General features: G+C 40.4%; 1 protein-coding gene across 2 annotated transcripts; it reads left to right on the top strand.

The window, feature by feature from the left end:
• Nucleotides 1–3,591: 3,591 nt before the first annotated feature.
• Nucleotides 3,592–24,362, top strand: marchf1 (membrane-associated ring finger (C3HC4) 1). 2 transcript variants are annotated; one of them, XM_055056613.1, is made up of 8 exons: nucleotides 3,592–4,091; nucleotides 12,885–12,935; nucleotides 14,080–14,135; nucleotides 15,982–16,797; nucleotides 17,534–17,714; nucleotides 18,744–18,888; nucleotides 22,387–22,431; nucleotides 22,526–24,362. In XM_055056613.1, exons 1-8 carry the CDS (start codon nucleotides 4,005–4,007, stop codon nucleotides 22,843–22,845), a joined length of 1,701 nt encoding a protein of 566 aa, XP_054912588.1. In that variant the 5' UTR covers nucleotides 3,592–4,004; the 3' UTR covers nucleotides 22,846–24,362. The 2 variants fall into 2 exon arrangements, with proteins under 2 accessions (XP_054912588.1, XP_054912590.1); XM_055056615.1 differs by lacking the exon at nucleotides 22,387–22,431.
• Nucleotides 24,363–24,583: the final 221 nt, after the last annotated feature.

Below are 24,583 nucleotides of genomic sequence, written 5' to 3'. Positions count from 1 at the left end.
CAGTCGTTTCTGCAAAAATAAGAAGAAAAAAAAAGAAGGCCTTTTTGATCTTGTTTGCTCTCCTTTGAAAGTAAAAAAAAAATCTTATTAAAAATCAAAAATGTAAACAATAAAAAACAGCATATTTTATGTCGCAGTAAATTGAAGGATTTTAACATAGGAATTAATGTATACCCATTTTAAAATAGTTTGACTTAATTTTATTTTGCATCTGGGTTTCAAACAGTGTGAGGAAATATTCATATTCACAGTTCTATTGTTTGTGAGTGCAGTCGAACAATTAATGCTGTAATCGTTTCCTGTCATTTAAATGAGACATGAACAGAAAAAAAAAATTTATTGCCCTCACAGCAATGAAACATTTATTGCAGTGAAAAACGCCAATACATTTGCATTTTTTCACTGTAATAACTAAATAAATGCACATTTATTGGGCACCGGCGGCAGCACCGGTGCCAGCAGGTGTGTTAAGTTTTCCAGGTGTATTCAGCTCAGTTGTTCTCTGCAGCAGCAGGATTTAGACGCAGTGTTAAACTTTTCACTACGACGGCATATTAGGCCATTGTAGGCAATGGCAGAAAGAAATTTATGCCAAAAACCTCAACAATTTTCTAGAAAAAATACTTGGAAAAAAAAATATAAAATAAAAACATTTTTATATATATATATATATATATATATATATATATATATATATATATATATATATATATTATATATATATATATATATATATATATATATATATATATATATATTTAAATAACATGGAAATTATGACACAATTAAAAATGTTTTCTTTTCAATATTGCTGCTGCACAGTGCTTTATTTTTTGAAACTTGCTTATCCATTTTCTCTCTCTCTCTCTCTATATATATATATATATATATATATATATATATATATAAACTAAATTTTTGGTTGAATTTAGATTAAATGGGAAAAAAAAAAAAAAACCCACACATACTCAACACGTGTGTTTCCCGGCAGACTCACCTTCAGCGTGCGGACATTCCTCGCTGATCATCCCAGTGAGTGTGAAGAGCGCAAAAACCAGGATGGAGAACATGATGGTCCACACCTCGAGTTGGGTGAACAGGGAGGCCATGGAGCCGGAGTCGCCTCCGCCCCGGCTGTGTGTTCACAGTATCGATGCTGAAATCAGCAGCGCCGCTCGAAGGTGAGGTCCCACCATCACATTAATCAGAGTTAAACACTTACCTGCTGTGTCACATGGAAGAATCAGCCGATCACAAAGCAGCTGCGCTCTCTGCCGTCGTTCCTTTCTCTCTGATGCTTCTGCAAAGTTCTGTGAAGCGCTGACTGACATTCAAAAGGTGTCAAGTTTTAGTGGCATCGTATTAACTCGAATTATTTATGGGGACCTGTGACTCACTGTGACGACGTGTTAAAACGGACGATTGAACTCAAAGCTGAGTTCTCACTGAGTGCTGGTAGTTTTGAGGATCCTGCAGCAAAAGTGAAGGTCGTTTGTTTTGTTTTTTTCTTTTGTTCTTTTAAAGTTTAAGGTTCTGATATCTGGCCTGTCGCTCTGGAAGCTGCTGCTGATGTGCTGAGAGGATTTGCACCAAAATGCGTGTGTGCGATCGGTCACCACGGGTTTTGACAAGTTTGCCTTTTTTAGAGCATTAAACCACAGTGAGTCCACACAGACTTCTCTTTTTGTCTTCCTGGGGTTTTGTAAATTTGCGTCTCTCTGCAGATCAACATGTCTGTATGCACGCGCCGTAGGAGTCTGAGGGCTTTTAACCCGGAGATCACTCAGCCAGAAAAAAGGTTGCAAATCTGAAGAGTCACTAAGGTTTAGAATACACACGCACAGAAAACAAGTTAAAATAATAAAAATAGCACTTTAGTATCACCAGCCTCTCACAAAGACCATTTGTTTCTATTTCTTTAGTATAAAAAAAAAGCCAAAAGTTAAAACAAAATAGCCAAAAGATGGGAAAGTAAAGTTTTGGCACAAATGAGGTTATTCCAGAAAAACTTTGCTTTTCATTACTTCATATGTCTTAAAGTCATGAGTTTCAGATGCTATGTGATGATTATTATGATTATCTTGTATTTTCAAAAACTCATCATAATACTTTTGAAAGAAAAGAAAAGGAACTGAGAAATAAAACTGAAAAAAAAACTCTTTAAGACTTGCTTTAGAAGAAGAGTACTCATAATGAAGACCTCTTTAAGATGTAATAAAGTCTGACTCAATGGAGGTGAAATGGTTTAGTTCAGGAAATCAGACACACAAAGTGGTTTTTACTCTGAATTTGTAGCAAGCGAATGAAAAGTGATTAAGTTGATCAAGGTGAAACAGAAATGTCTTAAAGGGACAATATTACATTTTTTACAGGCACATAGTGCTATTTTATAGCACAATTACATAACTGTTAAGTTATGAAAAAGGCTACATATATAAAGTATGACGTTAAAAATTTTGACTTCATAATTCAAAACCTTAAAATTGATACTCTGTTTCTTTAAAGTTTTTCTGAAACTGCCTTCAGGAAGTCATCACAACGTCACTCCTCCATTAGTCCTATAGCAACATTTCACCAGCGTCCCACTGAGAAGTAGCTCCTATAACGAGCTCAGCAGATGCAAAGTTACAGCAGGTGTTTGCTAATTGCTGTTGACTAGTCTGAAGGGGCTGAGTGGGAGGACTGCTCTGTGATGGGGAAGTTTGGAACCTGCAGCTCTGAAGAGGAGCTTTTTGCTCGTAGGCAGAGCAAGGTCCACCCAGGCATTTTGCACAGCCCAACAGTTCCCGTGGAGGTTAAAGGATTTGTCAAGCATGCATGAAGCAATCAAACCAACGCTCCAGATATGTTTTTGTTTTGATCATTATAATATGATGTAAAGCTCAGTCAGTTTTACACGATGCTTGCTCTTTCAATCAATTCAATTTCAGTTCACTGTCAGACATTAGAGCAGCTTCAGGTCAAAAACGTAACAGTTCTCACCATAAAAAAACATCAATTTTACCAGCGGGTAAAAATAATAAAAGTGATTTGCTCGTCACCAGTTGTTCTGGACCTTTTCCTCGATATCCATTTTGGACGTTTGGACATGAAGTTTGAGAACCCCGGGTTCACTACAGAACCAGAAATATTAGTAAAAGTCAAACTGTGAAAATGTTTGTTTATTTTGGGACAGTGAATGCCTCCCAACCCCTGGACCACTGTTGTGTCAGCCACACCTTTAACTCACAATCCTTACGACCTGAGACAGTCGCAAAACAGGATCCACCCTTCATCACGCTTCATCATCCTCACACACTTCAGCAGCACTCTGTGATTGGGTTCATTTTTCGCTTTGTGTCCAGTTGGATGTTCCTGTATTCCTCCCTCTAACCTGGAGGAGGAGGGAGGTCTTTAATATCTGTCAGCATATTGCTGCTCTGCAGGGAGTCTGAGCAGTGTGTGTGCGCGTGTGTGTGTGAGTGAGACTGCTGTCCATGTGAACAAGTTGTGTAAGCTTATTAGCTCCACCGCTGGTCAGAGGAGAAGATTGGGGTTAGTCTAAGCCTTAATCCTCGTGAACCTTATGCCTGTTATACAGGAAGCACGGCAGAGTCCTTAGCCCCGCCTCCTCCTCCTCACGGCCACAGACTGCTCACAGACGCGCGCATCACAACAACACACGCTCTCCCTGCTGTCTTGTTTACCACTTTACTGGGAGTGGAGGGGGTTGTGGAGGAAGGGGAGCGAACGGCGCGCACTGTTGAGTAGTTCCCCAGTCGCCATGACGACCTCACACCCCACCATCCTCAGAACTGTCTCCGTGTTGCCTCGGTGACCTGATCCCGTTTTGTCTCCATCCCTCCGATGATCCGGATTGGGTCGATAAGGGAGCGCAATCCGGCAGCCGGCGTCTGGTTTTCTCCAAACAGCAGCCTCCGGTCCAGGAGCAGGGAGGCGATCCGTGATGGGAATGCTGGGAACGCTGTGGGAGTAGCACCGGAGCGTTGCCTGGAAACAGCAGCATGCCAGTACAGCAGATAACTGTGGTCCCGGCAAGAGAGACGGCCGGCAACGGAAAGAGCGCCCCCCGCTCCAAAGAAAAGAACGAGGTGAGAACCTGACCCGCACCAACACCAGCAGAACTCACAGGAACAGTTCAAGTCCACTCACATTTCAGTCATCTGGATTTCCTGGTGGCAGGAATCTAAAACGCATTCTGTATTTTTTTTTAAATTATTATTATTTATCTTTGGTATCAGATGTGTACTTCTGACTCTCCTGGTTGTGTGATGGAGATGCATGGAAACCTTTGCAGACTTAAGGCACAACTCGAAACAAAGTAGTCCCAGAGTGTCAAAGAACTCTGATGAAGAAAACCTCATGTCATTAAAAATGCTTGAAGCCACAAAGTGATTTTGTGTGGCAGAACAGAGGAAACCTGAGGTCACAAAGTTCCCGGAACGTTTGTGTTCTAAATACTGTGCTGATGGCGTCTCTGATACACACTGTGATGTGGTTAATTAGTATCTATATCAGAGTTCAGGAAGCTTTGATGCTTTGATATCAGATGTCACAGCGTAGAAAGAAGTAAGCTCTGTCTGACCATTACATAGCAAAACTGCTAAAGAATATTTAGGGCTTTCATAACTGCTGATTCAAATCCCAACCTACTTCTGTGTACTTTTGTGTTCAAGCAGGACAAATAGTCAGAGATTAACATGTATTTTTAAACGGGCTAAGACAATTCTCAGACAACAATAGACTAAAAATAACTTCTTGTCCTGGTTCCCAGTTTTTAGCTCTCGCTTTCCCTCCAAACGCAGGCAGCTGATCCTATTGCTTGCCAATTTAGAGTTAGGAAAAGTGGACCAATGATGTCACAAGCTGATGTCTTGCTTCGGTTTGTCTGTTTTGCTTAAGCTGCTACCGTATTGCTTCCTGTATTTTAGCGAAAATACATTTTACTAGAAAATAAAAGATGAAACATATTCTACAAAAACACGAAATCCTGTTACATCTGCAGTCAGTAAACTTAAACTCCCTTCAATTACAGCAACTTCAAGCACTGAGCACACTGAGGCAAATGAGAGAGTTGGCATAGCTCAGCATGAGCTAAAGTCGTGTGATTATTGGATCACTGCTCACACATCTGAGTAATATTTAGGTGATTTATGATTTTTAGAAGAAGAAGCTGAAGGTAATAGAAAGTAGTAAAAAATACTAACTCCCCATGGCCACTGTCTCCTTTAACTGTGATATTTCTTACGAATCAAAATATTTAGCTTATTATTCATATCCATTTTTATCTCATTTATGCTATATCATTTAAAGGGACGGCATTATGTAAAATCTACTATTTTGAGCTTTACACCATGTTATTTCTTCATCAAAAACATACCTGGAGTGTTGCCTTGATACTTTCATGCATGTTTGAAAAATCTTTTAAAACACTTAGAGGAACCTGGTGACACCTTGGAGATAAAATTTCTCCTATGAGCTGCGGTTTCAAGCTTCTGCCTCACAGAACAGTGCTCCCCTGGAGCCCCTGTACTCAGCTCCTTCAGACTAGACAGCAGTTAGTAGCAAACATATTCTTGGTTTTTTACGTCTCAGACGTCTCAGAGCTACGTCTCAGAGCAACACTGGTAAAAACGTTAAAGGGCTAAAAGAGGAGCCATGTTGCAATGTCTTCCTGATGGTGTTGTTTCAGGAAGAGCGGGAGTTTTTTAAAGAGACAGAAGCCCAATTTCAAGGCACTAAATTTTAAGGTAAAATGTCTTTTAAATCATATATATAAACAGATTTTATATATAAATATAAAAATAGATAATTTTTATAACAAATAAAGGTAGCTTACTCTGCTATGAAACAATATATATAAATCTCATTTTCCATTGATTGTAAATAATTACAGTCAACCAGCCTAGATGTATCACATACACAGACTTCGGTTTCACAAATATAAAAATAATATCATCATTCTCTACATGCCAGTCTGAAACAGGCTTCCTGCTTCTGAACGTAAATCTGCGAAACATTAAAAGACCAGCTAATATTAACAGTTTGGACAGTATGGAATCTGCCTTTTTCATTTTTTTCAATTGCCTTACGTAAAATGATGTTTATTTGTATCGTGAATCAAGAATTGTGCATATTTTGCTTAATTACATATTCTGATTGCCTTGTCAGAATCTATAAACTTTCCATGTAAATTAGAAGTGTTAAATGTCTGACCCATGCTTGTCCTGATTTTAATGTTGCTAGTGTTTTCATTTTTCAGCTTATGCGCTATTATTTGTGCAAATACTATCTCCAGTTGCCATGGTACAACCCTTCAAGCCACTGTTATTTATATTTAATTTTTATATATTACATTACATATTACATTTTAGGACTTATGGTTCTTTCTACTAAAACCTGCAGTAGGTAACTTTTATTTTAAAAATGGGTTCTTTTGTTGCATATTTGTTAAATTATTATTTCATGGCATTTGTGAAAACCTATTAAATCTTCTCTGCTTTCTCCTGGTGCTCCCAGTACTAACAGGAGAAGTACGCCATTCTGTCAGAAACAACCAATCAGAGTAAGGAGGAGGGTCTTAGCGCTGTCAATCACTCTTGTGCTCACCCCCTCCCACTAGCCTTGTCGTAAGCTACAGCTGGTTCACAACATAGCCTGCCATCAATGTTAAGGCTAGTTAGCATGGCTACCGATGACAGTTGATTAACAGTGGCGAGTTGTTTCTCCACCATTAGCACACTGAGCAGCGTACAAGAGGATGATTGACAGCACTACGACCCATTCCCCAGCTCTGCTTGGTTGTTTTTGACTGGGAGTGATCAGTTTCTGCTTACTGGTTTTTGTTGATTCTTTTTTGTTTTTTTTATTTCCAATTATCTGATATATCATTCTGTCACGACATTGTGACAGTTTTGATGAACATAGAAAAAACCTGGTTTTGTAAAAGTTACAAACTGCAACTTTAAACTATAAATTTCTGCATTTGTTAAACAGGCAGCAGATTGTAGCTCTACTGCTGAGGATTCTTCTTTTTCCAAACATTTATCATTCCTTAAAGCTAAAGCTAATTCAAACATATGCTGCACAAATACAAACGAGGCTTCCCGGGTGCCCATCTAAATGCGGCTGGAGGTGGAACCAGAATTTATCCATCGGTCCACGCCACAGCACCTAATCCCCCTCAGCGATAACCAGCACATGTCCACACACAGACTGTGTAAAGTCCTCTCTGTGCCTCACACTCAGGTGTTCAGAGGAGCAGAGACTCGGGTAAGAGGAGCACATTTACTCCAAAATTATTATTCTTCCGCAGTTCTGTTTTTCAATGGGTTTTTCACACAAGATGAGGTGGTGAGGTTTTTTGTTTTGTTTTTTTAACATGATTTTCTGACATTCTCTTTTTTTTTCTTGAATTGTTCTGCAGTGGTCGCCTGCTGGTGTTTACTTTCGTTGTGCATCTGTAGTGCTGGAAGCTTTGAGTACTGTAGGTGTGTGTTGACTGCAGAGGCAACCAGAAATGTGTAGAGTAAGGTAGGCCTGTCGCAATATTCAATTACTCAATCAGTCGCATTATATGTTTATTTCTATTTACATGATCTGTCGTTTTTCTCTTTTTCTACTAAAAAGTGATTGACAAAAGTTATCAGTTTGAGGTTTTGGTTTCAACAAGCTCTTATTTATTTTATTTTTTATTTTTGAAAGGACAGTTTTGTTTACATAATTCATTTTATTTGTTGTGTCTGTTGTTTTTCTTATTTTGGACATTTAAAATGTCTTCCAGTTCCAGTAATGATTGTTCATTAGAATTGAAAGTTTATTGATCTTTGAGAGCGTGTTCTGCAGTTATTATCCCCATTACCATTATATTATTTGAAAATGGTCTCAAAACAACAATATGATTTTTATCACAATAACTTCTGGTGACAGGCTAAGAGTAAGACAGCAGAAGGGTTTTAAATAGAAATATTGATATTTATCTTAATGCTACTCTTGGATTATGTTTTATTTTGAAGAAAGGTAATTACCAAGAAACTTTGGGGACTTAGAGAAATTGGGGGTAAAAAAAATCACACCCTCCAATCTTTAAAGCCAGGTGGTTTTATTTGTATTGCACATCTTCAGCACACACTTCAAATAGCTTTACATAATAAAAACATCATACAGTCATCAATTATGAAACTAGCAACACATATTACATTTTGTCAAATGCTGTCATCAAGCAAATAATGTTGACCAATGTTCCACTCACTAACCGTCTTACTAAAGGTAATTGAAAGTGCTTTACATAATGGGAAGGACATAAAAACAGCAAAACCAGCAGAAAAATGTGACATTACAGGGAATTTAAGAGAAAATGCTGACAGGCCAGGTGAAAATAATTCTGCTTCATGTTTCTGACAGTCATGTCTCTGATCTGCCAGAGTTACAACTTAACTGCTTTTTATTTAAATACCTTTTGAATTGATTTCTTTATCTTAAACACAAGTGGAAAAAATAACACTCACTGAATTTGGTCATTTTTTCATCAATATTACACAATATTCTAACATTTTGATGTGCTTTTCATGGAGTAACAAAAGTTTCCCAAGACATTAACCAGTTATTCGTTTGTGCTTTTCCACTCAGGCAACCAGCAACTGCAGCTCATTTCTTAAAATGCATTACTTTTTCTTTTCTGCAGAGAATCGCACTCTGATATACAATCTGTTTTTGGAGGCGGCTATAGCAGATGGAAATGGTTTCCAAACAGCTGAGGTTGGATTTCTGATGAGGAAAGATGTGCATTTTCCTTCTTTGAGCCAGCTAATAGACTATCCTAGCAACAGATGGGGGAGGGGCAATGGCCATATGCCATCTGGAGATCCTTCAGTTTCTGCGGTGCGTTCATAACTGTAAAATGTTGATATCACAACCATGAGGTATGAGCTAAAACTGTGAGACCCCTCAGTTATTATGTCACTGAGAAGATGAGAGCTTTAGTGTGTGGGTGTGTGTTTTGTTTTGTTTGTTTTTTCAGTTTTATAAATTATGTGTGTGCAGTTAGGTCCGTGTGACTTTCTCAAAACTGTCACATTTCGCTTAGATTTATTGGTTCCTGCTTCCTATTGGGTCAAACCACCCACTGGGATTCACTACTCTCAGTAAATGAACAACAGTTCTAAAATGATAATAATAATAATAATAACAATCATAATAATAATAATGATGATAATTAATGGGCCATTTCACAACTTATCTGGCATCTAAACAATTTTAAATCAAGCTGGTTCTTGTTTAGATGTCAGTAAAAACCTTTCGTGTTATTTATTTATTCTTTTTTTTTTTTTTTTACAAAAAGTATGATCTCAAACTCTGTTTAAATAAAAAATCTGTATGTAGTGCAGAATAATTGTCCTATTAGGTGCAGATTATGAAACAAAACCCCATGAAGCAGATCTTTATCATAGAACTCAGTGGCCACTCTGGTCCCATGCTGTTGCAAAACTTTCTAGTTTTCTTGTGCATGATCATTTTGACTGAGTGAGCATCTTAATACTTTTGTGTCAAAATTTTTTTTTAACACAGCAGCGTTTCAAAAAAGAAAAACATATTACATTTTAAAAAGGAAGCTTGCAACTTTTCTCTGTTACAGCGGGTGAGTCTTACTTCGTCAAAGTTCTCAGTATTTGATCACGGCTTTTCTTCCAGAAGGGAAGTCCAATTTGTAACAGATTAAATTAAAATGATTTATAATTGGTGTGTTGATAGGTAAAATCTTGTGATTTGTGTTACTTTATTAAAAGGTTGGTTGTGCAGAAGGAAACAACTGCCAGACTTCTGTTAGTAAACCACTGTAACAATTCATGCTTTCGTCTTTGAAAGCGTTGAAAATATCCACCAACGTGGAACCGAACTGGAAATCAGAGTTAGAAACTGAAGGTTTCAGGAGTCGCGGTTCAGTGGAGAAACAGGTGAACTTTTCTTCTGACTCATCAGGGGAAAATGAGCTCTAATTAATGAACCAATAGAAGAGCAAACCTCTGACACATGGAGGTGTCGGTTGTCAGTAACGCTCGCTCTCACTCCTAACAGGACGGCTGGTTTAAAGGCGGCTGGCTGTCAGAAAATCCTTTGATCAGCTTAGAACATGGCGATGGAGTGCGTCCTGTTTGTTTCAGTGATTTTCGCTGATTGATATACATCACCGTAGCCACGCATAGGAAACTTTCAAAACATCAGTTTGCTACTGGTTTTTTTTCTCTCTGATTTAATGGATTAAAGTTCTGAAAAGTTATAAATTGTAGATACATTTGTGTTCTAGAAAAGCACTTACATAAAAAACTGCAACTTTTATTTTGCCGTTTATAAAGCTATCTGGGTTTTTTACTTGAGTTTTTTCCACTAAAGATAAAAATTTTTCTGCCACAAAAGACTCAACAACAATTATGTTTTTAATCATATCGTCAGAATCTTGATGGTTTTCATTCTGTAGAAAAATCTCAAGCTGATTATTGTAAATTTTGCCATCGGGGAAAAACATTTTGATGGATTTATTTATTTCCACAGTTTTTTGTTTTTTAAAAAAGGTCTTGATCTGACAACCTCTGTTTCTAGAGAGGTCAATAACATGCTATCAGTTATGAATATAATTTCAGATTTGTATCTATTAGAGCTATGAAGTCAGCAGGAATGCCCCTGAAATCACACAAACCTCAGCAGGTCTGAGGTTCTGACCTGGGTCAGAAAAATGTAAACTTTGATAAATGACCACAAATCATTTCTACTGTACTGTGCCATAGTGCTCTCGTTTCTGAGCCAGGTAAAAACAATCAGGTAATGTTTGAATTTCTCCAAAGCCAACATGGCTGCCCTGTGGGATGTAATATGGTGATATGTGGGCCGATAACCTGTTTCCTTCCGGTTTGTTTCTGCGTAGATGTGACTCATTTCCTGATCTGAGTTCTACGTACTCAGAAGCCTCCAGTGGTTTTGGAATCACCACATCCCCCCTGAATTGCGTCACGCAGTTCTTCTGGGCTTTTGTCGATCACACTTCAGATTTACTGCAGTACTTAACTTTTATTAAATTCTATTTTTCTTTTATTACATAAATTAACATTCACTGTCATGACAGAATGAGACAGATTATCTGGGAAAAGATCAGACTCCTCCACCTCCATCTTGTGCTGTTATTGTTGTTTGATGAAATGGCCACGAAACAATCAAAGGCAGGAGGAGGGACTTGGCGCTGTCAATCAAACATGTGTACACTGCAAAACGTGTTAATGGTAGAGAAACAACTCACCGTTACAGGAAAACCGTGTCTGTCACTAGTGGCTATGCTAACTAGCTTGAGCATTCATGGTAGGCTGCTGAGGGGAAGAAGTTGTATCGTAGCAGAGAACAAGGAGATGGGAGGCATGATTGACAGCACTAAGACCAGCCTCCGGGCTCTGATTGGTTGCTTCTAGGGAAAAGGCAATGGTCCTCTTTTTTTCCAGATTATCTGTGACATAGTGATTAATATGTAAACACGTTTCATATAAAGTTATCTCCTGCATATTTAAATGTTTCACATCACTTACTCAAATTTCATTTCAGGCAAAAATGACCTGAACAAATCCAGACAGCGTTTTCCAATGATGTCACTAATTAACTATACCCTAATCAGTCATCCACCTCACTTCATTCTGCCCTCTGATTGGCTGTTCAAAACAACTACAAATTCTCTGTGATTTCTGTTCAGCTAATCTGCTCTGGATATGTTTAAAAACCAAACGACAAACAGGGTGTCCTGACTTTTCCCCGTGCCTGAATGCTATAAATACTTTCTACTGATCCAGCACGGAGCAGACCCAGTCTGTTAAAGTAATCGCCTAAATCCTGAACCGTTAACTCCTGCAGTGAGGATCTGAGGCCACGATTGATCAGGCCATGGTGTAGTTCAAGGTCTGAGCGATTGCTGTTCGGGGTAAACTTCCTTAAGTGGCCTTTAAATAGCAACCCCCTGATGAACAGCGTGGGGCCCCTGGAGCTGGACAAACGGCTAATAGGATTCGTGGCTTTAGCGTGGATCACGGTGAAATTATGAGGACATGTGACCTCTGACGTTGATTTTAAAACTGTACATACAGAAGGATCAGGCAACATCCTGTTTGTGAGTTGATGTAAACGGTTCACAACATTTTGATTTCATTTTTCTGATCAAAGTAGTTTTAAAGGTTGAAGTTTGTTTTGGTTATAACATCAGGTGGAGTTACGTCTTCTGGTTTGCAATCAATATTTTTACAGGTATGAAGCTGAGAGCCAATGAGTCAGCATTTTTTCTGATGACGAGTGATCCTTCAAATGCCTGGCTCAACGGCAGACGGAAGAAATCAATTTAACACACACACCATTCATACTTTGCTGATTGGTGTGTGTGTTTGTTTTTCTGCGACACTTTCCGCCATGTGAAAAATTCCAACGGTTTCTAAAAGGGGAGACGTTGCGCTATTCCAGCCAATATCTGGTTATTACGGTAATTTGTCTCCCGCCGCTGCAGTTAGCATGTTTTCTTCGGTTTAATTTTTAGTGGATTGTTTTAGACAGGAATTGAAAGGTTCCTTGGCCTGGTTAACTCGGTACCTTAAGAAAACTATCAGGAGAAACAACTGGAAATGAACTTATCTGGAAGAAAAAAAAAAACATTCGGGAAATCAACTCGTTGTCTTGAGAAAATGGGTTATTAACATGAGCGGAGGGAGGGTCCCGGCTTCCGTAGAAAACGTCACTGATTCTCTGTGTAGTTTAGAATTGATGCTAATTGTTTCCGTTCTTGGCTCCTCCTGGGGCAGCAACACGAGGAACAATAATGTTTTATGTTTCCTGGTGACTCATAGTTACCTTTGCCTTCTTTGCAGGGAAGGAAAGCTGCTGGGCGCTCTGGCAGCCGGTCCAGCAACATTTCCAAGGTAATAAATGTGCAAATAATAAAGCATTATCAGTTAAAGACGTCACTATGTCAACCTGCCTGTCTCAAGGCCCCGTCTGACGTCGGCTAATATTCTAGCAGACCAGGCTGAATGGCTCTCTGAGGAGACACTTTGTGTTCTTTAATAAATTATTTTTGCATCAAATTCGAAAGAAGCTACTAACATCTCTATGACACAATGTGACAAATCCACAGGTGTTGCATAAAATCACATAATACAGCTGAACCCTGAGTCACCTCCCTCCTCCTCCATTCGTTTGTATTTTTCTTCCAGTGAGTCAGACTCTGCTCGTTTTAAAATGGCAACAGAGTCTTTCAGGGTTCGATCTGGTTTTTCCTGCTATCTAGAGACAGTTTGGTCTGCTGGGAAGAGAGGCGTTAGGTTGTAACACTTTTCTGCTGCCTGAGACAAAAAGGAGCAGCGCGTCATGATGTGGTACAAAATGAGTGAAAGAGCATCACATGTCAAATACAAGCACAGACTGAGCAAGTGTTAAATATTAAAGGTCATTCACACAGGGTCAGAAGTTTGCACACAGGCCCACATACGTAAATGTCCCATACTCATGAGGGGTTGGTGCACTGCGACCTCAGGCGTTTTTTGTTGCCAACAGCAACATCCTGGCTATCCATGTGACCACTCTTCCTATCAGAATCGGTACCGGCCCTTTAAACTGACTAGATTCCTGGGCTGGACCTGGATTTCAAACACAGCTCACAACTTTATGATGCGTTAAGATTACAGTCTTTTCAGGAGTTCACTGTTTGCCAGCTTTTATCTGTGTTTTCATTTAATTTGAAGGCAGTCTGAAACTTTATTTTTTCTTGACTTCATTCCCTTTTGTTGAAACACCTACTTGTCAAAGAGCCAGACCCTCAGCATGATGCTACCACCACCATGCTTAACAAGTGACAACGTTGAGCATGCTTAAGAGTTGGGTCTGTAGCTGGAAACCAACCAGTTTGGATTAGTGTTATGATTTCAAATGAGTTGTAGTAAATTCATAAAATAATAAAAATAATATTTTTGGTGCATTGATAATATGAATTTAGAACCTGACAGATTGTTGGAGAATAAAATAAGCATAAAATAAAAGTTTTATTTTTATTCTTGTCCCTTTCAGGTCAGCAACACAGCTTCAAGAGCATCAACAACCCCGTCTGCTCAGGACATCTGCAGGTAAGACGGACGGCTCTCTGGTTGCTGCTACCCAAAGGAAGGAAGGGCTCTGCATCTTAAAATGCAAAAATAAATGGAGTTATTATATGAAATGGAATCAGGATCGGTATAGAATGAGAAAATGGAAAATAAGAGCTTGTTATGGTGATCGTTTGTGGTGCTTTTGGGGAAACGGAAAATGAGTGTGTGTTTGAACCTTTATGTCCCATCCTCTTCTCACTTCATAATTATTCATTATCCATATCAGAGATTCTCCTTCTGGTTTTTAGCATGTAAGTTCTACATCCCACGTCCCGCCCAGGAACAGCTCAGGATGTTAGCATTTGTTTTCAAAAGGTGAATATGGACAGACTGTCACGACATGTCATCAGCTATTAAAACAGAAGACAAACGTTTCTGCAGGAACATCAGGCTTTATTTGCAACAATTAAAACATTTTTTTTTCATTTTCTTTGAAGAATGGTGGTGGATGGAATAAAGATGTCTCTTTTTTTAACATAAAATTGGATTTTCCTGGTTCAGTGGTTTGGTGTGTATTGCTGAACCTAAAATAAAGTTTAGTTGCATAAAGTTTTATGTGACAGCCCAACACAAAGCGCTGCATGTATGTTACACAGGAGGAAAATGGGTTTCACAAAAAAACAATGAAAGCTGAAAAATGTGACTTGCACTCAGTTGGATGAAATTCATTAATCACATATGACATCTGTGTGTGTTTGATTTAATCTCAGTATAAATCTGCACATTAGTTGGATAATCAACCTCAAACTGAGAACTCAAGGCTCCAACTAAACCTGCAGGCTGGGCAAACAGAGCATGTGGCTGAACACAACATCATCAAAGTAATCCATGGTAGTGGCGGCATCATGCTGTGGGGGTGCTATTCTTTTCTTCTAGATGTAAATAGAAACTGTTAACACAAGATCTTGCCAAGTATTTTGGACTGGTTTCTGGTGCAAAGATCATAGTTTTGTCTTAACACACTTGAATTAAGGCAAAACTAACTTACAAGTACATTTTCAGCAAGAAATAGGAGCTTGTTTTAAGTCAGTAGTTTCTTAATGTTGGTGAAGAAGAACTAGTTCCTCTGGCAGATTTGTTTAACTTATAACATTTTCTCCATGTTATAAGTGAAATAATTTGCCTGTGGAACTAATGTTTTTAATCGATATTATTGACTTAAAACAAACTCATATTTTGCCGAAAAGTTGCATGTAAGTCAGTTGTGTCTTTATCATGTTATTTTCTCATCAGATAGTAATTTGTAATAACCCTCTATATTTCTTCCTCTTTTTAATGAAGGAATGCTTTGTGTTTGTCACAAATCCCAGTAAAATTCATTCAGGTTTGTATCTGTAGTTTGATAAAAGAGAAAAAATGAAAAGGGCAACAAGTTTCTGAAGCTCTGTAGGGCAGCAACGCCCCGAGCATGGAGGAGGAGAGGCTGCTTGGCTTCAGCTTGACTTCAGCAGCCTCTCCTCTTATGTTTTCACAAGTAAACATCGTCTCCTCTGTTTTGATTTAAGGCAGAAATTCAACAGATGCATATCAATCAATTAAGTGCATTTGTGTAGCATATTTCAGCAACAAAGCAGTTCAAAGTGTCTTACATAATAAAAACATTATGTAGTAACCACTTGAAATTAGTAAAAAAAATGCATTTAATCCAGCGCCAACATCAAAATCATCAATTATTCAAAAATCTGCTGAATATTTTATTTCTTGTTTCCTTCAGTGATGTTCGCCATGCTTTTTCTTTTCACATCCAGTTCATAACTTCTTTCTCCATTCTGTTCCATCTGCTGTTTGTTCATGTCCATCTTCATCTGTGTGTTTGTGTGCTCAGCTCTGGACAGTTGACCCGCTTAGATGACATTTCTGAGTCCCGCAAGCCCAGCAAGCACAAACCCAATCCCTCTGCCATGACAGTCACCAGCACGGCCCTGAGCTCGTCGGCCCAGGCCCAGAAGAAGAAGAGACGGCACCGCCGCAAGAGGAGCAGCTGCTCCACCTTCGACTGCGTGGACCTGAGCGGCAAACAGGAGCAGAGCGACCGCAGCCTCAGCTCCGACCGCAGTGAGTTGGGCGAGAAGCGGGAGCGCTCCTTCAGAAACCGCAAGGAGCTTCCTCCCCGCCTCAGGCGCTCCGGCGCGCCGCAGTCCGACTCCTCCACCGAGGACGAGGCTTGGCGGGAAGCCCGCAGCTGGAGCAAAGAGAAAGCCCGACGAGCGCGGCGCCGCAGCGTCAGCAGCCGAGAGAGGGACGCCGCAGGCGGCCGCGGAGCGGGGCAGGACAAGGGGGAGGCCATGGAGCTGCAGTCGGTGAACTCAGACGAAGAGAAGGAGAATCAGCCCCTGGTGGAGGACAGCGGCGGTCTCAAGAAGCGACACAGCACCAGGGGCTCAGCGAAGAGTCCCGTCTCCCAGAACCAAAGATCCCGCAGCAGAGATGGGGAGAAGAAGAGCTGCCGGTCCCGGAGCTCCAGAGGCAGCTCCTCGCTGGCGGAGGACGGCGAGCAACTGATCACCAAGAGATACCAGGAGAGGGGATCGGGAGACGGGGACATGTCGGTGCCCATCCCCCAGAACCACTGTGGGGCCGGGGAGGGTCACGGGGGCACAGCCGGACCCGGTTCAGACGACTCTGAGCTGGAGGTCTGCAGGTTAGTGTGTGAACAGGAAGAGACTTAGAGGCAGACCGACACACTGACGACGGCACAAAAACACTAAACAGCTGCTTGTTAAAAGTATTCACATCCCAACATCATTCACCCCCATTCATGATGTTCTCATAGAACCGCTTTATTTATGTAACAAAGTAACAGTGACTCTGCAGAAATTGTGCTCTTATTTGTCTACACATCTTGAGATTTATTGAAAAAAAAAAACTAGGCTGCACAACTCCCTGAACATTCCCCAATGAATCAAGGTGGTGGCAGCATCATGCTGCTGATGATGGAAGGAGCTGAATATAAAACAGGTATGGACAAAAAAATCCACTAAAGACTTGAGGCTGAGTTAGATGTTCAACCTCAGGCTGGACAGTCAGGGAGAGCTAGAGCAGCATGGATTCACATGACGCTTTGTTACAATGTCCTAGTCAAAGTTCAGAGCTGTGAAAACTGCCTTTGAAAACATACCCTCCAAGAAGAACAAGCTTCTGGTGGACACTTTGATTTTTATTGCTTAAAAATGTTTCAGCATGATTCATTTGCCTTTTATTTCATATTTTATGTTGGTCTGTCAAAAAAAAACAAAAACAAATGAAATGCATTATTCATCAAACACTTCATCTGTTGTAAGTTGACAAAATGTGATGTGGTTCAGGGGCATGAACACTTTTGAAGGTCCTCGTGTTTCCCTCTCGTGATGTGTGTGTGTGTGTGTGTTTCTGCGTAGGATCTGCCACTGTGAGGGGGACGAGGACTGTCCTCTGATCACGCCCTGCCGCTGCACCGGCAGCATGAGCTTCGTCCACCAGGGCTGCCTCAACCAGTGGATCAAGTCGTCCGACACACGCTGCTGTGAGCTCTGCAAGTTCGACTTCATCATGGAAACCAAACTCAAACCTCTGAGCAAGGTGAGCTCACACACACTCACCGAGCCTCCTGAGGATTCAGCTCTGACCAGTGAATACCCAAAAACTGAGCTTCAGTCAAAGTACAAATCAATGGACAAAATGTGCTTCAGTGAAAGTGAAACTACTAGACTAATGTTTTTTACTTGAGAAAAAGTACCGTAAGTAAGGAGAAGCTGTTAAAAATAGTGAAGTACTGAAAGTAGTGGTACTTGTTACATGTTGCATGTTTTCCCTACACTGCAAAAACATGAAGATCCTACCAAGTATTTTTGGTCTAGTTCTAGTTTATAGTGCAAATACCTCAGTACACTTGCAAGAAGATGAAACTAACTTCTAAGTAACTTTTCAGCAAGATATAGGAGCTTGTTCTAAGTCAGGGGTCGGCAACTCCAGGCCTCAAGAGCCGCTCTCCTGCAACTTTTAGACGTCTCTCTTGTCCAACACAGCTGATTCAAATAGCTGAATCACCTCCTAAATGCAGTCAAGTTTTCCAGAGTTCTGCTAATGACCCCATTATTTGACTCAGGCGTGTTGAAGTAGAAACACATCTAAAAGTTGCAGGAGACCGGCTCTCGAGGCCTGGAGTTGCCGACCCCTGTTCTAAGTCAATAATTTCTTAATATTGATGAACAGGTTCTGGTTCCGTTGGCAGATTATTTCACTAAAGAGAAAAATCTTGTGCTGTTATTGGAATAATCTGCCAAAGGAACAGATCATTTCCCATCAATGTTAAGGAATTATTGACTTAAAACAAGCTCCTATGGCTTTCTGAAAAGTTACTTGTCTTAATTCAAGTGTATTGACATATTTACAAAAACTGGTGGAAAAGTCATGGTGAAACCTACTTAAGAAAAATATAGATACATGAACAATGTATGCAAGTACAGTAACTAAGTATTTGTACTTCACTCCATTACATCACTGACTCTCACACTTTAGTTGTAAGTGGAACCTCTCTCACCATGTCTGTGTCTCTGTCTGTGTCTCTGTCTGTGTCTCTGTCTCTGTCTCTGTCTGTCTGTGTTCCAGTGGGAGAAGCTGCACATGACGAAGAGCGAGAGGAGGAAGATCTTCTGTTCAGTTTTGTTTCACTTCATAGCTATAGTGTGTATGTTGTGGTCTGTCTACATTCTGGTCAAGAGAACCACAGAAGAGATCCGACTGGGGAAGAACGGTCAGTACGCTCCCGTCAGCCATCAGACTGAAACACAAACCCTCAGCAGGACCCTGTGCTGTTTCCCCACATTCCTCATTTTAAAAAAATACAAAAAGACGAAGAGATAGTTTGGATGATTAAGAACTTGACATCAGCACTCTAAAAGCAAATAAATTTGTTTCCATTTCTGGAGTTGAATGTTTGAGAAATTGTAAAGATTGCACAGCTTGACATTCTGAAGGTCGTCCTTAAGCATCAACCAGGCAAAGCTTTAGCTCGTGAAATGAGTTGGACATATCAAATGAAGGATAATTCATCTCTCAGCTCGTTTATTAGCTCTTTGTTTATTAAATACACGAAAGATTTTTTTTCTCCTCTTGTCCATTTTCTTAATTTTACATTGATACCGAGCTGAAAAAAAGCATCCAGTTTAAACTGATTGGGAAAAAGTCTGGTTCCTTAGAAGCAAAATATAAAGAAAAGACGCAAATCTTCTCTGAGTCGCTCATGTGATAAATGTGGAAATGTTCTGATCCAGATTTTTTGAGTTTCGGTCTAATCCCAATGTGCAGATTTTATATTTCCCCATACAGAACACTTTTACTTAAACAAATACTTTTTCTTTTACCAAAAAACATTATTTTTATCTGGAAATTGACACATTTCCATTTAGGAAGTTAATTTCAATGTAATCCTGTATGTCCTTAATCCCAGCTCTAAAATATCTAAAGGTCAAGTTGTCTACTGACTAGCTGTCCATAAAAAGTCTCCGTCTTACATCAGTTAATATTTATATTGAGTTTGAAGGAAGTCGTGGATAATTTACTGTCATCATGAGGAAACATCACAGGGTACCTTTCATCTTTTCACCTGTCTGACTCTGACTGCATAACTTTAAAGATGTCGTCCATAAATCATGAATAATCTTTTTCTAATTTAGTAAAAATTGTGATTGTGCTGTTTAGTTTGTAGTGCCAGTAAAAGGTCTGGACACATCTATCCATTCTCTAACTCTATAGAACCAGCTTTTTACTGGTACTGAGAAACTCCTGTGGTGGTGTTGCTTTGAAACAGGATTCTGTACAATCTGGACCAAAGTTTGAGGTCAGGTGTCCATTTTATCTATTTTCTGACTAGTTAAAGAAGAAACCTCAAGCACAGCGGTTTGAACTAATAATCAGAAAGGCAACAGAAAGCTACCCACTTCCTCACTAACTGAAAATAATCACAAACACTCCCAACCACCTGACAGTCAGTATGCAGCAGCTTTCAAAGCTTACAAACTGGTCTGGGTGTTAGACTTCTCCTTCTGTCAGTGGAAGAAGTTAAGGATGGGAGAATGGTTTCACTATATCAAGGCTATTTGAGTTTTCAACTAATGTGATAAAACATGTAGCAAGTTTTCAAAAAGTCAATAACAGCTGCAAGTAATCACAACGTGCTGCTCGAGTCCGTCACTGAGGACGTTCAGGACGTCTGAGGGTTAAAGCACAAACATGTCGGCGCTCATTAGGCGTTCGATGTTTCCCAACTCCTCTAGTGGGTTTGGACTTTGTTGTTTTAACATTCCTGGACAAAGAGCAGCTCAAACCAGCTAGCTTGCTTCACTTGCTGCGTTCTCATTACAAACAAATGTGCACAAAACTTTGTCCATCTTCCTCTGACGTCAAAAAAAAAACACAATTTCACAATTGTGGTATTTCCATTGAATAGGAAACTCAATTAAAATCGCATGTGAACTTATCGCATGCTCATGCAATAAGTCACTTCAAAACGTGTCATCATCCTTGTACTTCCTGTTGTCGTCTTCTTCGTGGTTTTCGTCAGTGGCAACATCCAGTTTTTGATCATGTGACTTTTCTGATACAAATAAAATGTCTCCATTATCCAGTTTTGCAGGATAACTGATTTCAATCTGGCCGAGAAACCAGCTCATGAAAACTTTTGATTGAAAAACAAAAATTTTGAAAAGATTGGCGCATTTCCATTGAGCAAATGTATTTTGTGGTATTAAATCATTTATGAAGAAGCAGCTACTGTTGAGGGACACGGTTGTTCCAGCCATTTCTATTCAATGTCTTTTCATGTATTCTTCTGGGCCTTGGAAGACTGATTAGTTTTATTAAGCGCAGCGCTTTGAACTGATCATCTTGGAAGAATCTGAGGAAAATTCTATTTTTTTCTTCCCCGAGTTCCTTTGATGTTCTCATTCTTCAGAGTATTGGTCAATATAATGAGTGCTGTCAAATTTATCACTTTATACGCTAAATAGTAGCTGCACTCAATCATGATTATCAGCCAGATATTATTACGCCACGGCCTTGTCTGGTGTTAATAGAGAACTTTTAGCGCCAGCTTTCAAACAATTTGGAAAGCTGTTTTGGATTATTTGTAGATTTGAGAAACGTGGGCTAAAATCACACCTGTGCAAATATCTGTTCCAGAGACGAGGACTGATGTTGGTCTAAGGTCTTTTGACCGATTAGGAACTGAACACAGAAATGACAGCCTTTCTGGAAATATTGTGCAGCACCATCTGGTGTTTGTTAACAGGAACTGCAACTGTTTGACAGGATGGGAGCAGATAAAGTCCTCTTGACTTCAACTGAATTGAAATGCTGCTAAGAAGCAGGCAGGAAATGTTCAGTTTTATCTTGAGAAACAAAGAACAGTCTGTGGAAACTTTACTGAAAGGTTCAGTTTTAGATCCTCTCTTTCGGAGTATTTTCTGAATTTGGCTATTCTTCACCAGGTTGATGAAAGTAACACCACAGAAGTTCAGTCTGTTTGACTCCATCTTGTTTTTTCACGTTGAAAACAAAAACAAGACTCTCAGTGCTTTGTTGTGAAGTGTTGTGTGCTGTCATATTTTAGATGAATAAAACATAGATGCAGTGTATAAAACACAGCTTATATATTTAGAAATGACTTTAAAGCTGTAGTAAGTAACTTTTGTAAAGACACAAATAGCGAAACTATCATTGTGTCACAGTATAATATGAGACAAGATATGATCTGTGAAAATAAATTGAGCTCCTCCACCTTCTCCCTCATCTGCTACTGCTAACTAAAAGAATGCAGCATTTACAACCAAAAACAACCAATCAGAGCCAAGGGGAGGGTCTTCTATCAGTCAGCCTCATGAAGGTGCCACTAAATCGGTGGCCATGCTAACTAGCCTTAGCATTCACGATGGGCTCTGCTGAAGGGGAGAAGCTGTACGGCAGCTGACAGCAAGATTTAAAAGAGACGGAGGTTGAGCAGCACGCACGTAGGCTTCATTGGCAGCGTTGAGACCCACCTCTGGGCACTGATTAGTTGTTTCTAAAGTTGGCACTGGGAGAAAGCTGAAGAACTCGATTTTATTAACGTCTCACACCATACTGTCACAACATATCGATGGTTTCAACAAATATGTAAAGATAAGTATAAATATTTTTTTATGAAAGTTACATACTGCAGCTTTCAATCATAGCTTCAGACAAACAGAGAAATTACTCCCGCTCTTGATTGCAGACGAGTTACGGAGAGTTTCTCTTCTCAAGTACTATTCAGCTCAGGGTAAGCAGCTCTGCGCACACACACTCCCCCCGTCCTCCAGCGCTCCCCTGGCAGCCCGGCTGACTGCGGGTTGGGGGTTTCTCTGTCTCCACAGGCGTGCTGGAGTGGCCCTTCTGGACCAAGCTGATCGTGGTGGCCATCGGCTTCATGGGCGGCCTCATCTTCATGTACATCCAGTGCAAAGTCTACCTGCAGCTGTGGCGCCGCCTCAAGGCCTTCAACCGCATCATCACGGTGCAGAACTGCCCAGAGAAGAACCTGCACCACCCTCCACAGGCCCGGCCCGGCGCCATGTCCAACGGGAAGCACGAAGCTGTGGAGGTTCCCGTCCCTCCAGCTCTGGCTCCGGTTCAGGACATGGACTCGGACTTGTCCGTGGAGGCTGCGGTGGCGCCGGACCCAAACCCCGTCTGACCGCTCCTCCTGCATGCTGGACCACGCTCTGCTCTGTTCAGAGAGGCAGGCGAGAGAGCAAGACGTGATTCAAGACTCAGGTGGTACTTTCTACTCAGCTGCAGTGATAACTGACCTTTGAGATGCAGCACATAAGTATTGATCCCATCCAGGACAGCTGGCATGATGTGGAAGCACAAAACGCAAGAGGCCAGTAAGAAAAGAGAGACAGTAAGAAAAGAGAGACAGTAAGAAGGGGACTGAAAAGAAAAGACGTGGTTTAATGGCTTGTTGATGCCATATTATAGTATGCACTTTCTAAACCTGCACTGATAGAAATGTAGTTGAAAACTCCTGAGGATGGGTTCAACCTGAGGTCTCAGTGTGCTTCAAATACGCCCAGCAAACTCAAGACCGAGTTCAAACATAAAGCTTCACATCCCACATATACCAGACAATATATAACACGGTAGACACATGACCAATATCAATGGATCATGCAACTGATAGAAAGTCTGAATTCTGGAAGATGTAGGCAAAGGTTTAGCCACTCAAATCTAGCAAAGCAAAGTTGCTGGCCTCAGGTGGCCCGGTCAGAACCAGCACCTCCTTCTACGCTGTTTTGCTTCCTGGAGGCATGGACTCAGGTGAAGTTTTAAACTTTACCCAAATGCCAACGTTTCTCCGTGACATACATCATGCACTAACTTCCTAGCTAGGAAGCTATGGAGCTTCCTGAAAATTGTCCACACTGTAAACAATCGTCCTTCACTGCAAAGAGAGAAGCTAAACAAGATGGCTGCTATTGGTGATTCAATATTTGGAAGCGAGGCCAAAACACTGATGGACTTTGTTCCCTTCCAACTCTGCTATTGTGAAAACAGACAAATCTAAAACAGCGCAAAAAATCAACGTCATCGTTGTTAACTCCTCCTTCCGTTTCTGAATGGCCTGGTAGAAAACCTACTGGAGGAAATTCAGTGTTGGGAGAAAGCCCAGACTGGAGGCTAGTGACGTCAACTGACTCACTCGCTCATTGGTCACCTAGCAACAACCTGTTCAGTAACTTGCGCAGCAGGATTCAGGTTTCGCCTCAGTGCCTCATAACTTCTTAAAAATGAAAAACAGCATGGAGGGAAAACTGGATGAAACGGGAACGGTCACACCACCAGTTTGGCAGGATATCAAATATTTTAAACAAAAAAACTAATAAATAATTACTGATTATATTTAACCAGTAATTACACTTATATGTTTTTCAGCCATATAGTCAAAATATACAGCAGGTGATGATGTATAAATGTATGATGTATAAGTTCAAATCCTCTCAGCCTCCACCTCTAAACGTTATATTTACATGCTGATCAGACTCACTAACTGGTTTTGTCTACATTGCAGATTTAATCATGGCCCTGAAAATCCCTCCTGTCAAACTGCTACAGAGCAGCTGTGGCTACAAGCTAGCTCCCCTCCATCAGTGTGTGTGTGTGTGTGTGTGTGTGTGTGTGTGAGTGAGTGAGTGAGTGAGTGAGTGAGTGAGTGAGTGAGTGAGGGTGGGTGGGTGAAGGGCTCTGGAGATGTAGAACAGAACTTTTACAGATATTCTGTCATTACAGCCACAAATTTCCTTCATTTCAATTGGAAATGTGTTTAAATTTAGCCTTTTTCTCTGACACAAAATAAAATCCAGAGCTCATCTTATGAGATTTTGTCCACTGGGCGACTTGAAGCACATCGACACCTTCAAACACTCTGGGAC

Source organism: Poeciliopsis prolifica, unplaced genomic scaffold (assembly GCF_027474105.1).
Source record: "Poeciliopsis prolifica strain line A6 unplaced genomic scaffold, Auburn_PproV2 SCAFFOLD045, whole genome shotgun sequence".
Lineage (NCBI taxonomy): Eukaryota > Metazoa > Chordata > Actinopteri > Cyprinodontiformes > Poeciliidae > Poeciliopsis > Poeciliopsis prolifica.
The sequence above is the reverse complement of the archived record's forward strand: the minus strand, read 5'-3'. Positions and strand labels throughout refer to the sequence as shown.

Excerpts from the sequence above, each read along its gene's own strand:
- marchf1 (XM_055056613.1), top strand. The coding sequence starts at position 4,005 with ATGCCAGTACAGCAGATAACTGTGGTCCCGGCAAGAGAGACGGCCGGC. Across the intron at positions 14,136-15,981 it reads TCTGCTCAGGACATCTGCAG|CTCTGGACAGTTGACCCGCT; the intron begins GTAAGACGGACG and ends TTGTGTGCTCAG. Across the intron at positions 22,432-22,525 it reads CAAGTACTATTCAGCTCAGG|GCGTGCTGGAGTGGCCCTTC; the intron begins GTAAGCAGCTCT and ends CTGTCTCCACAG.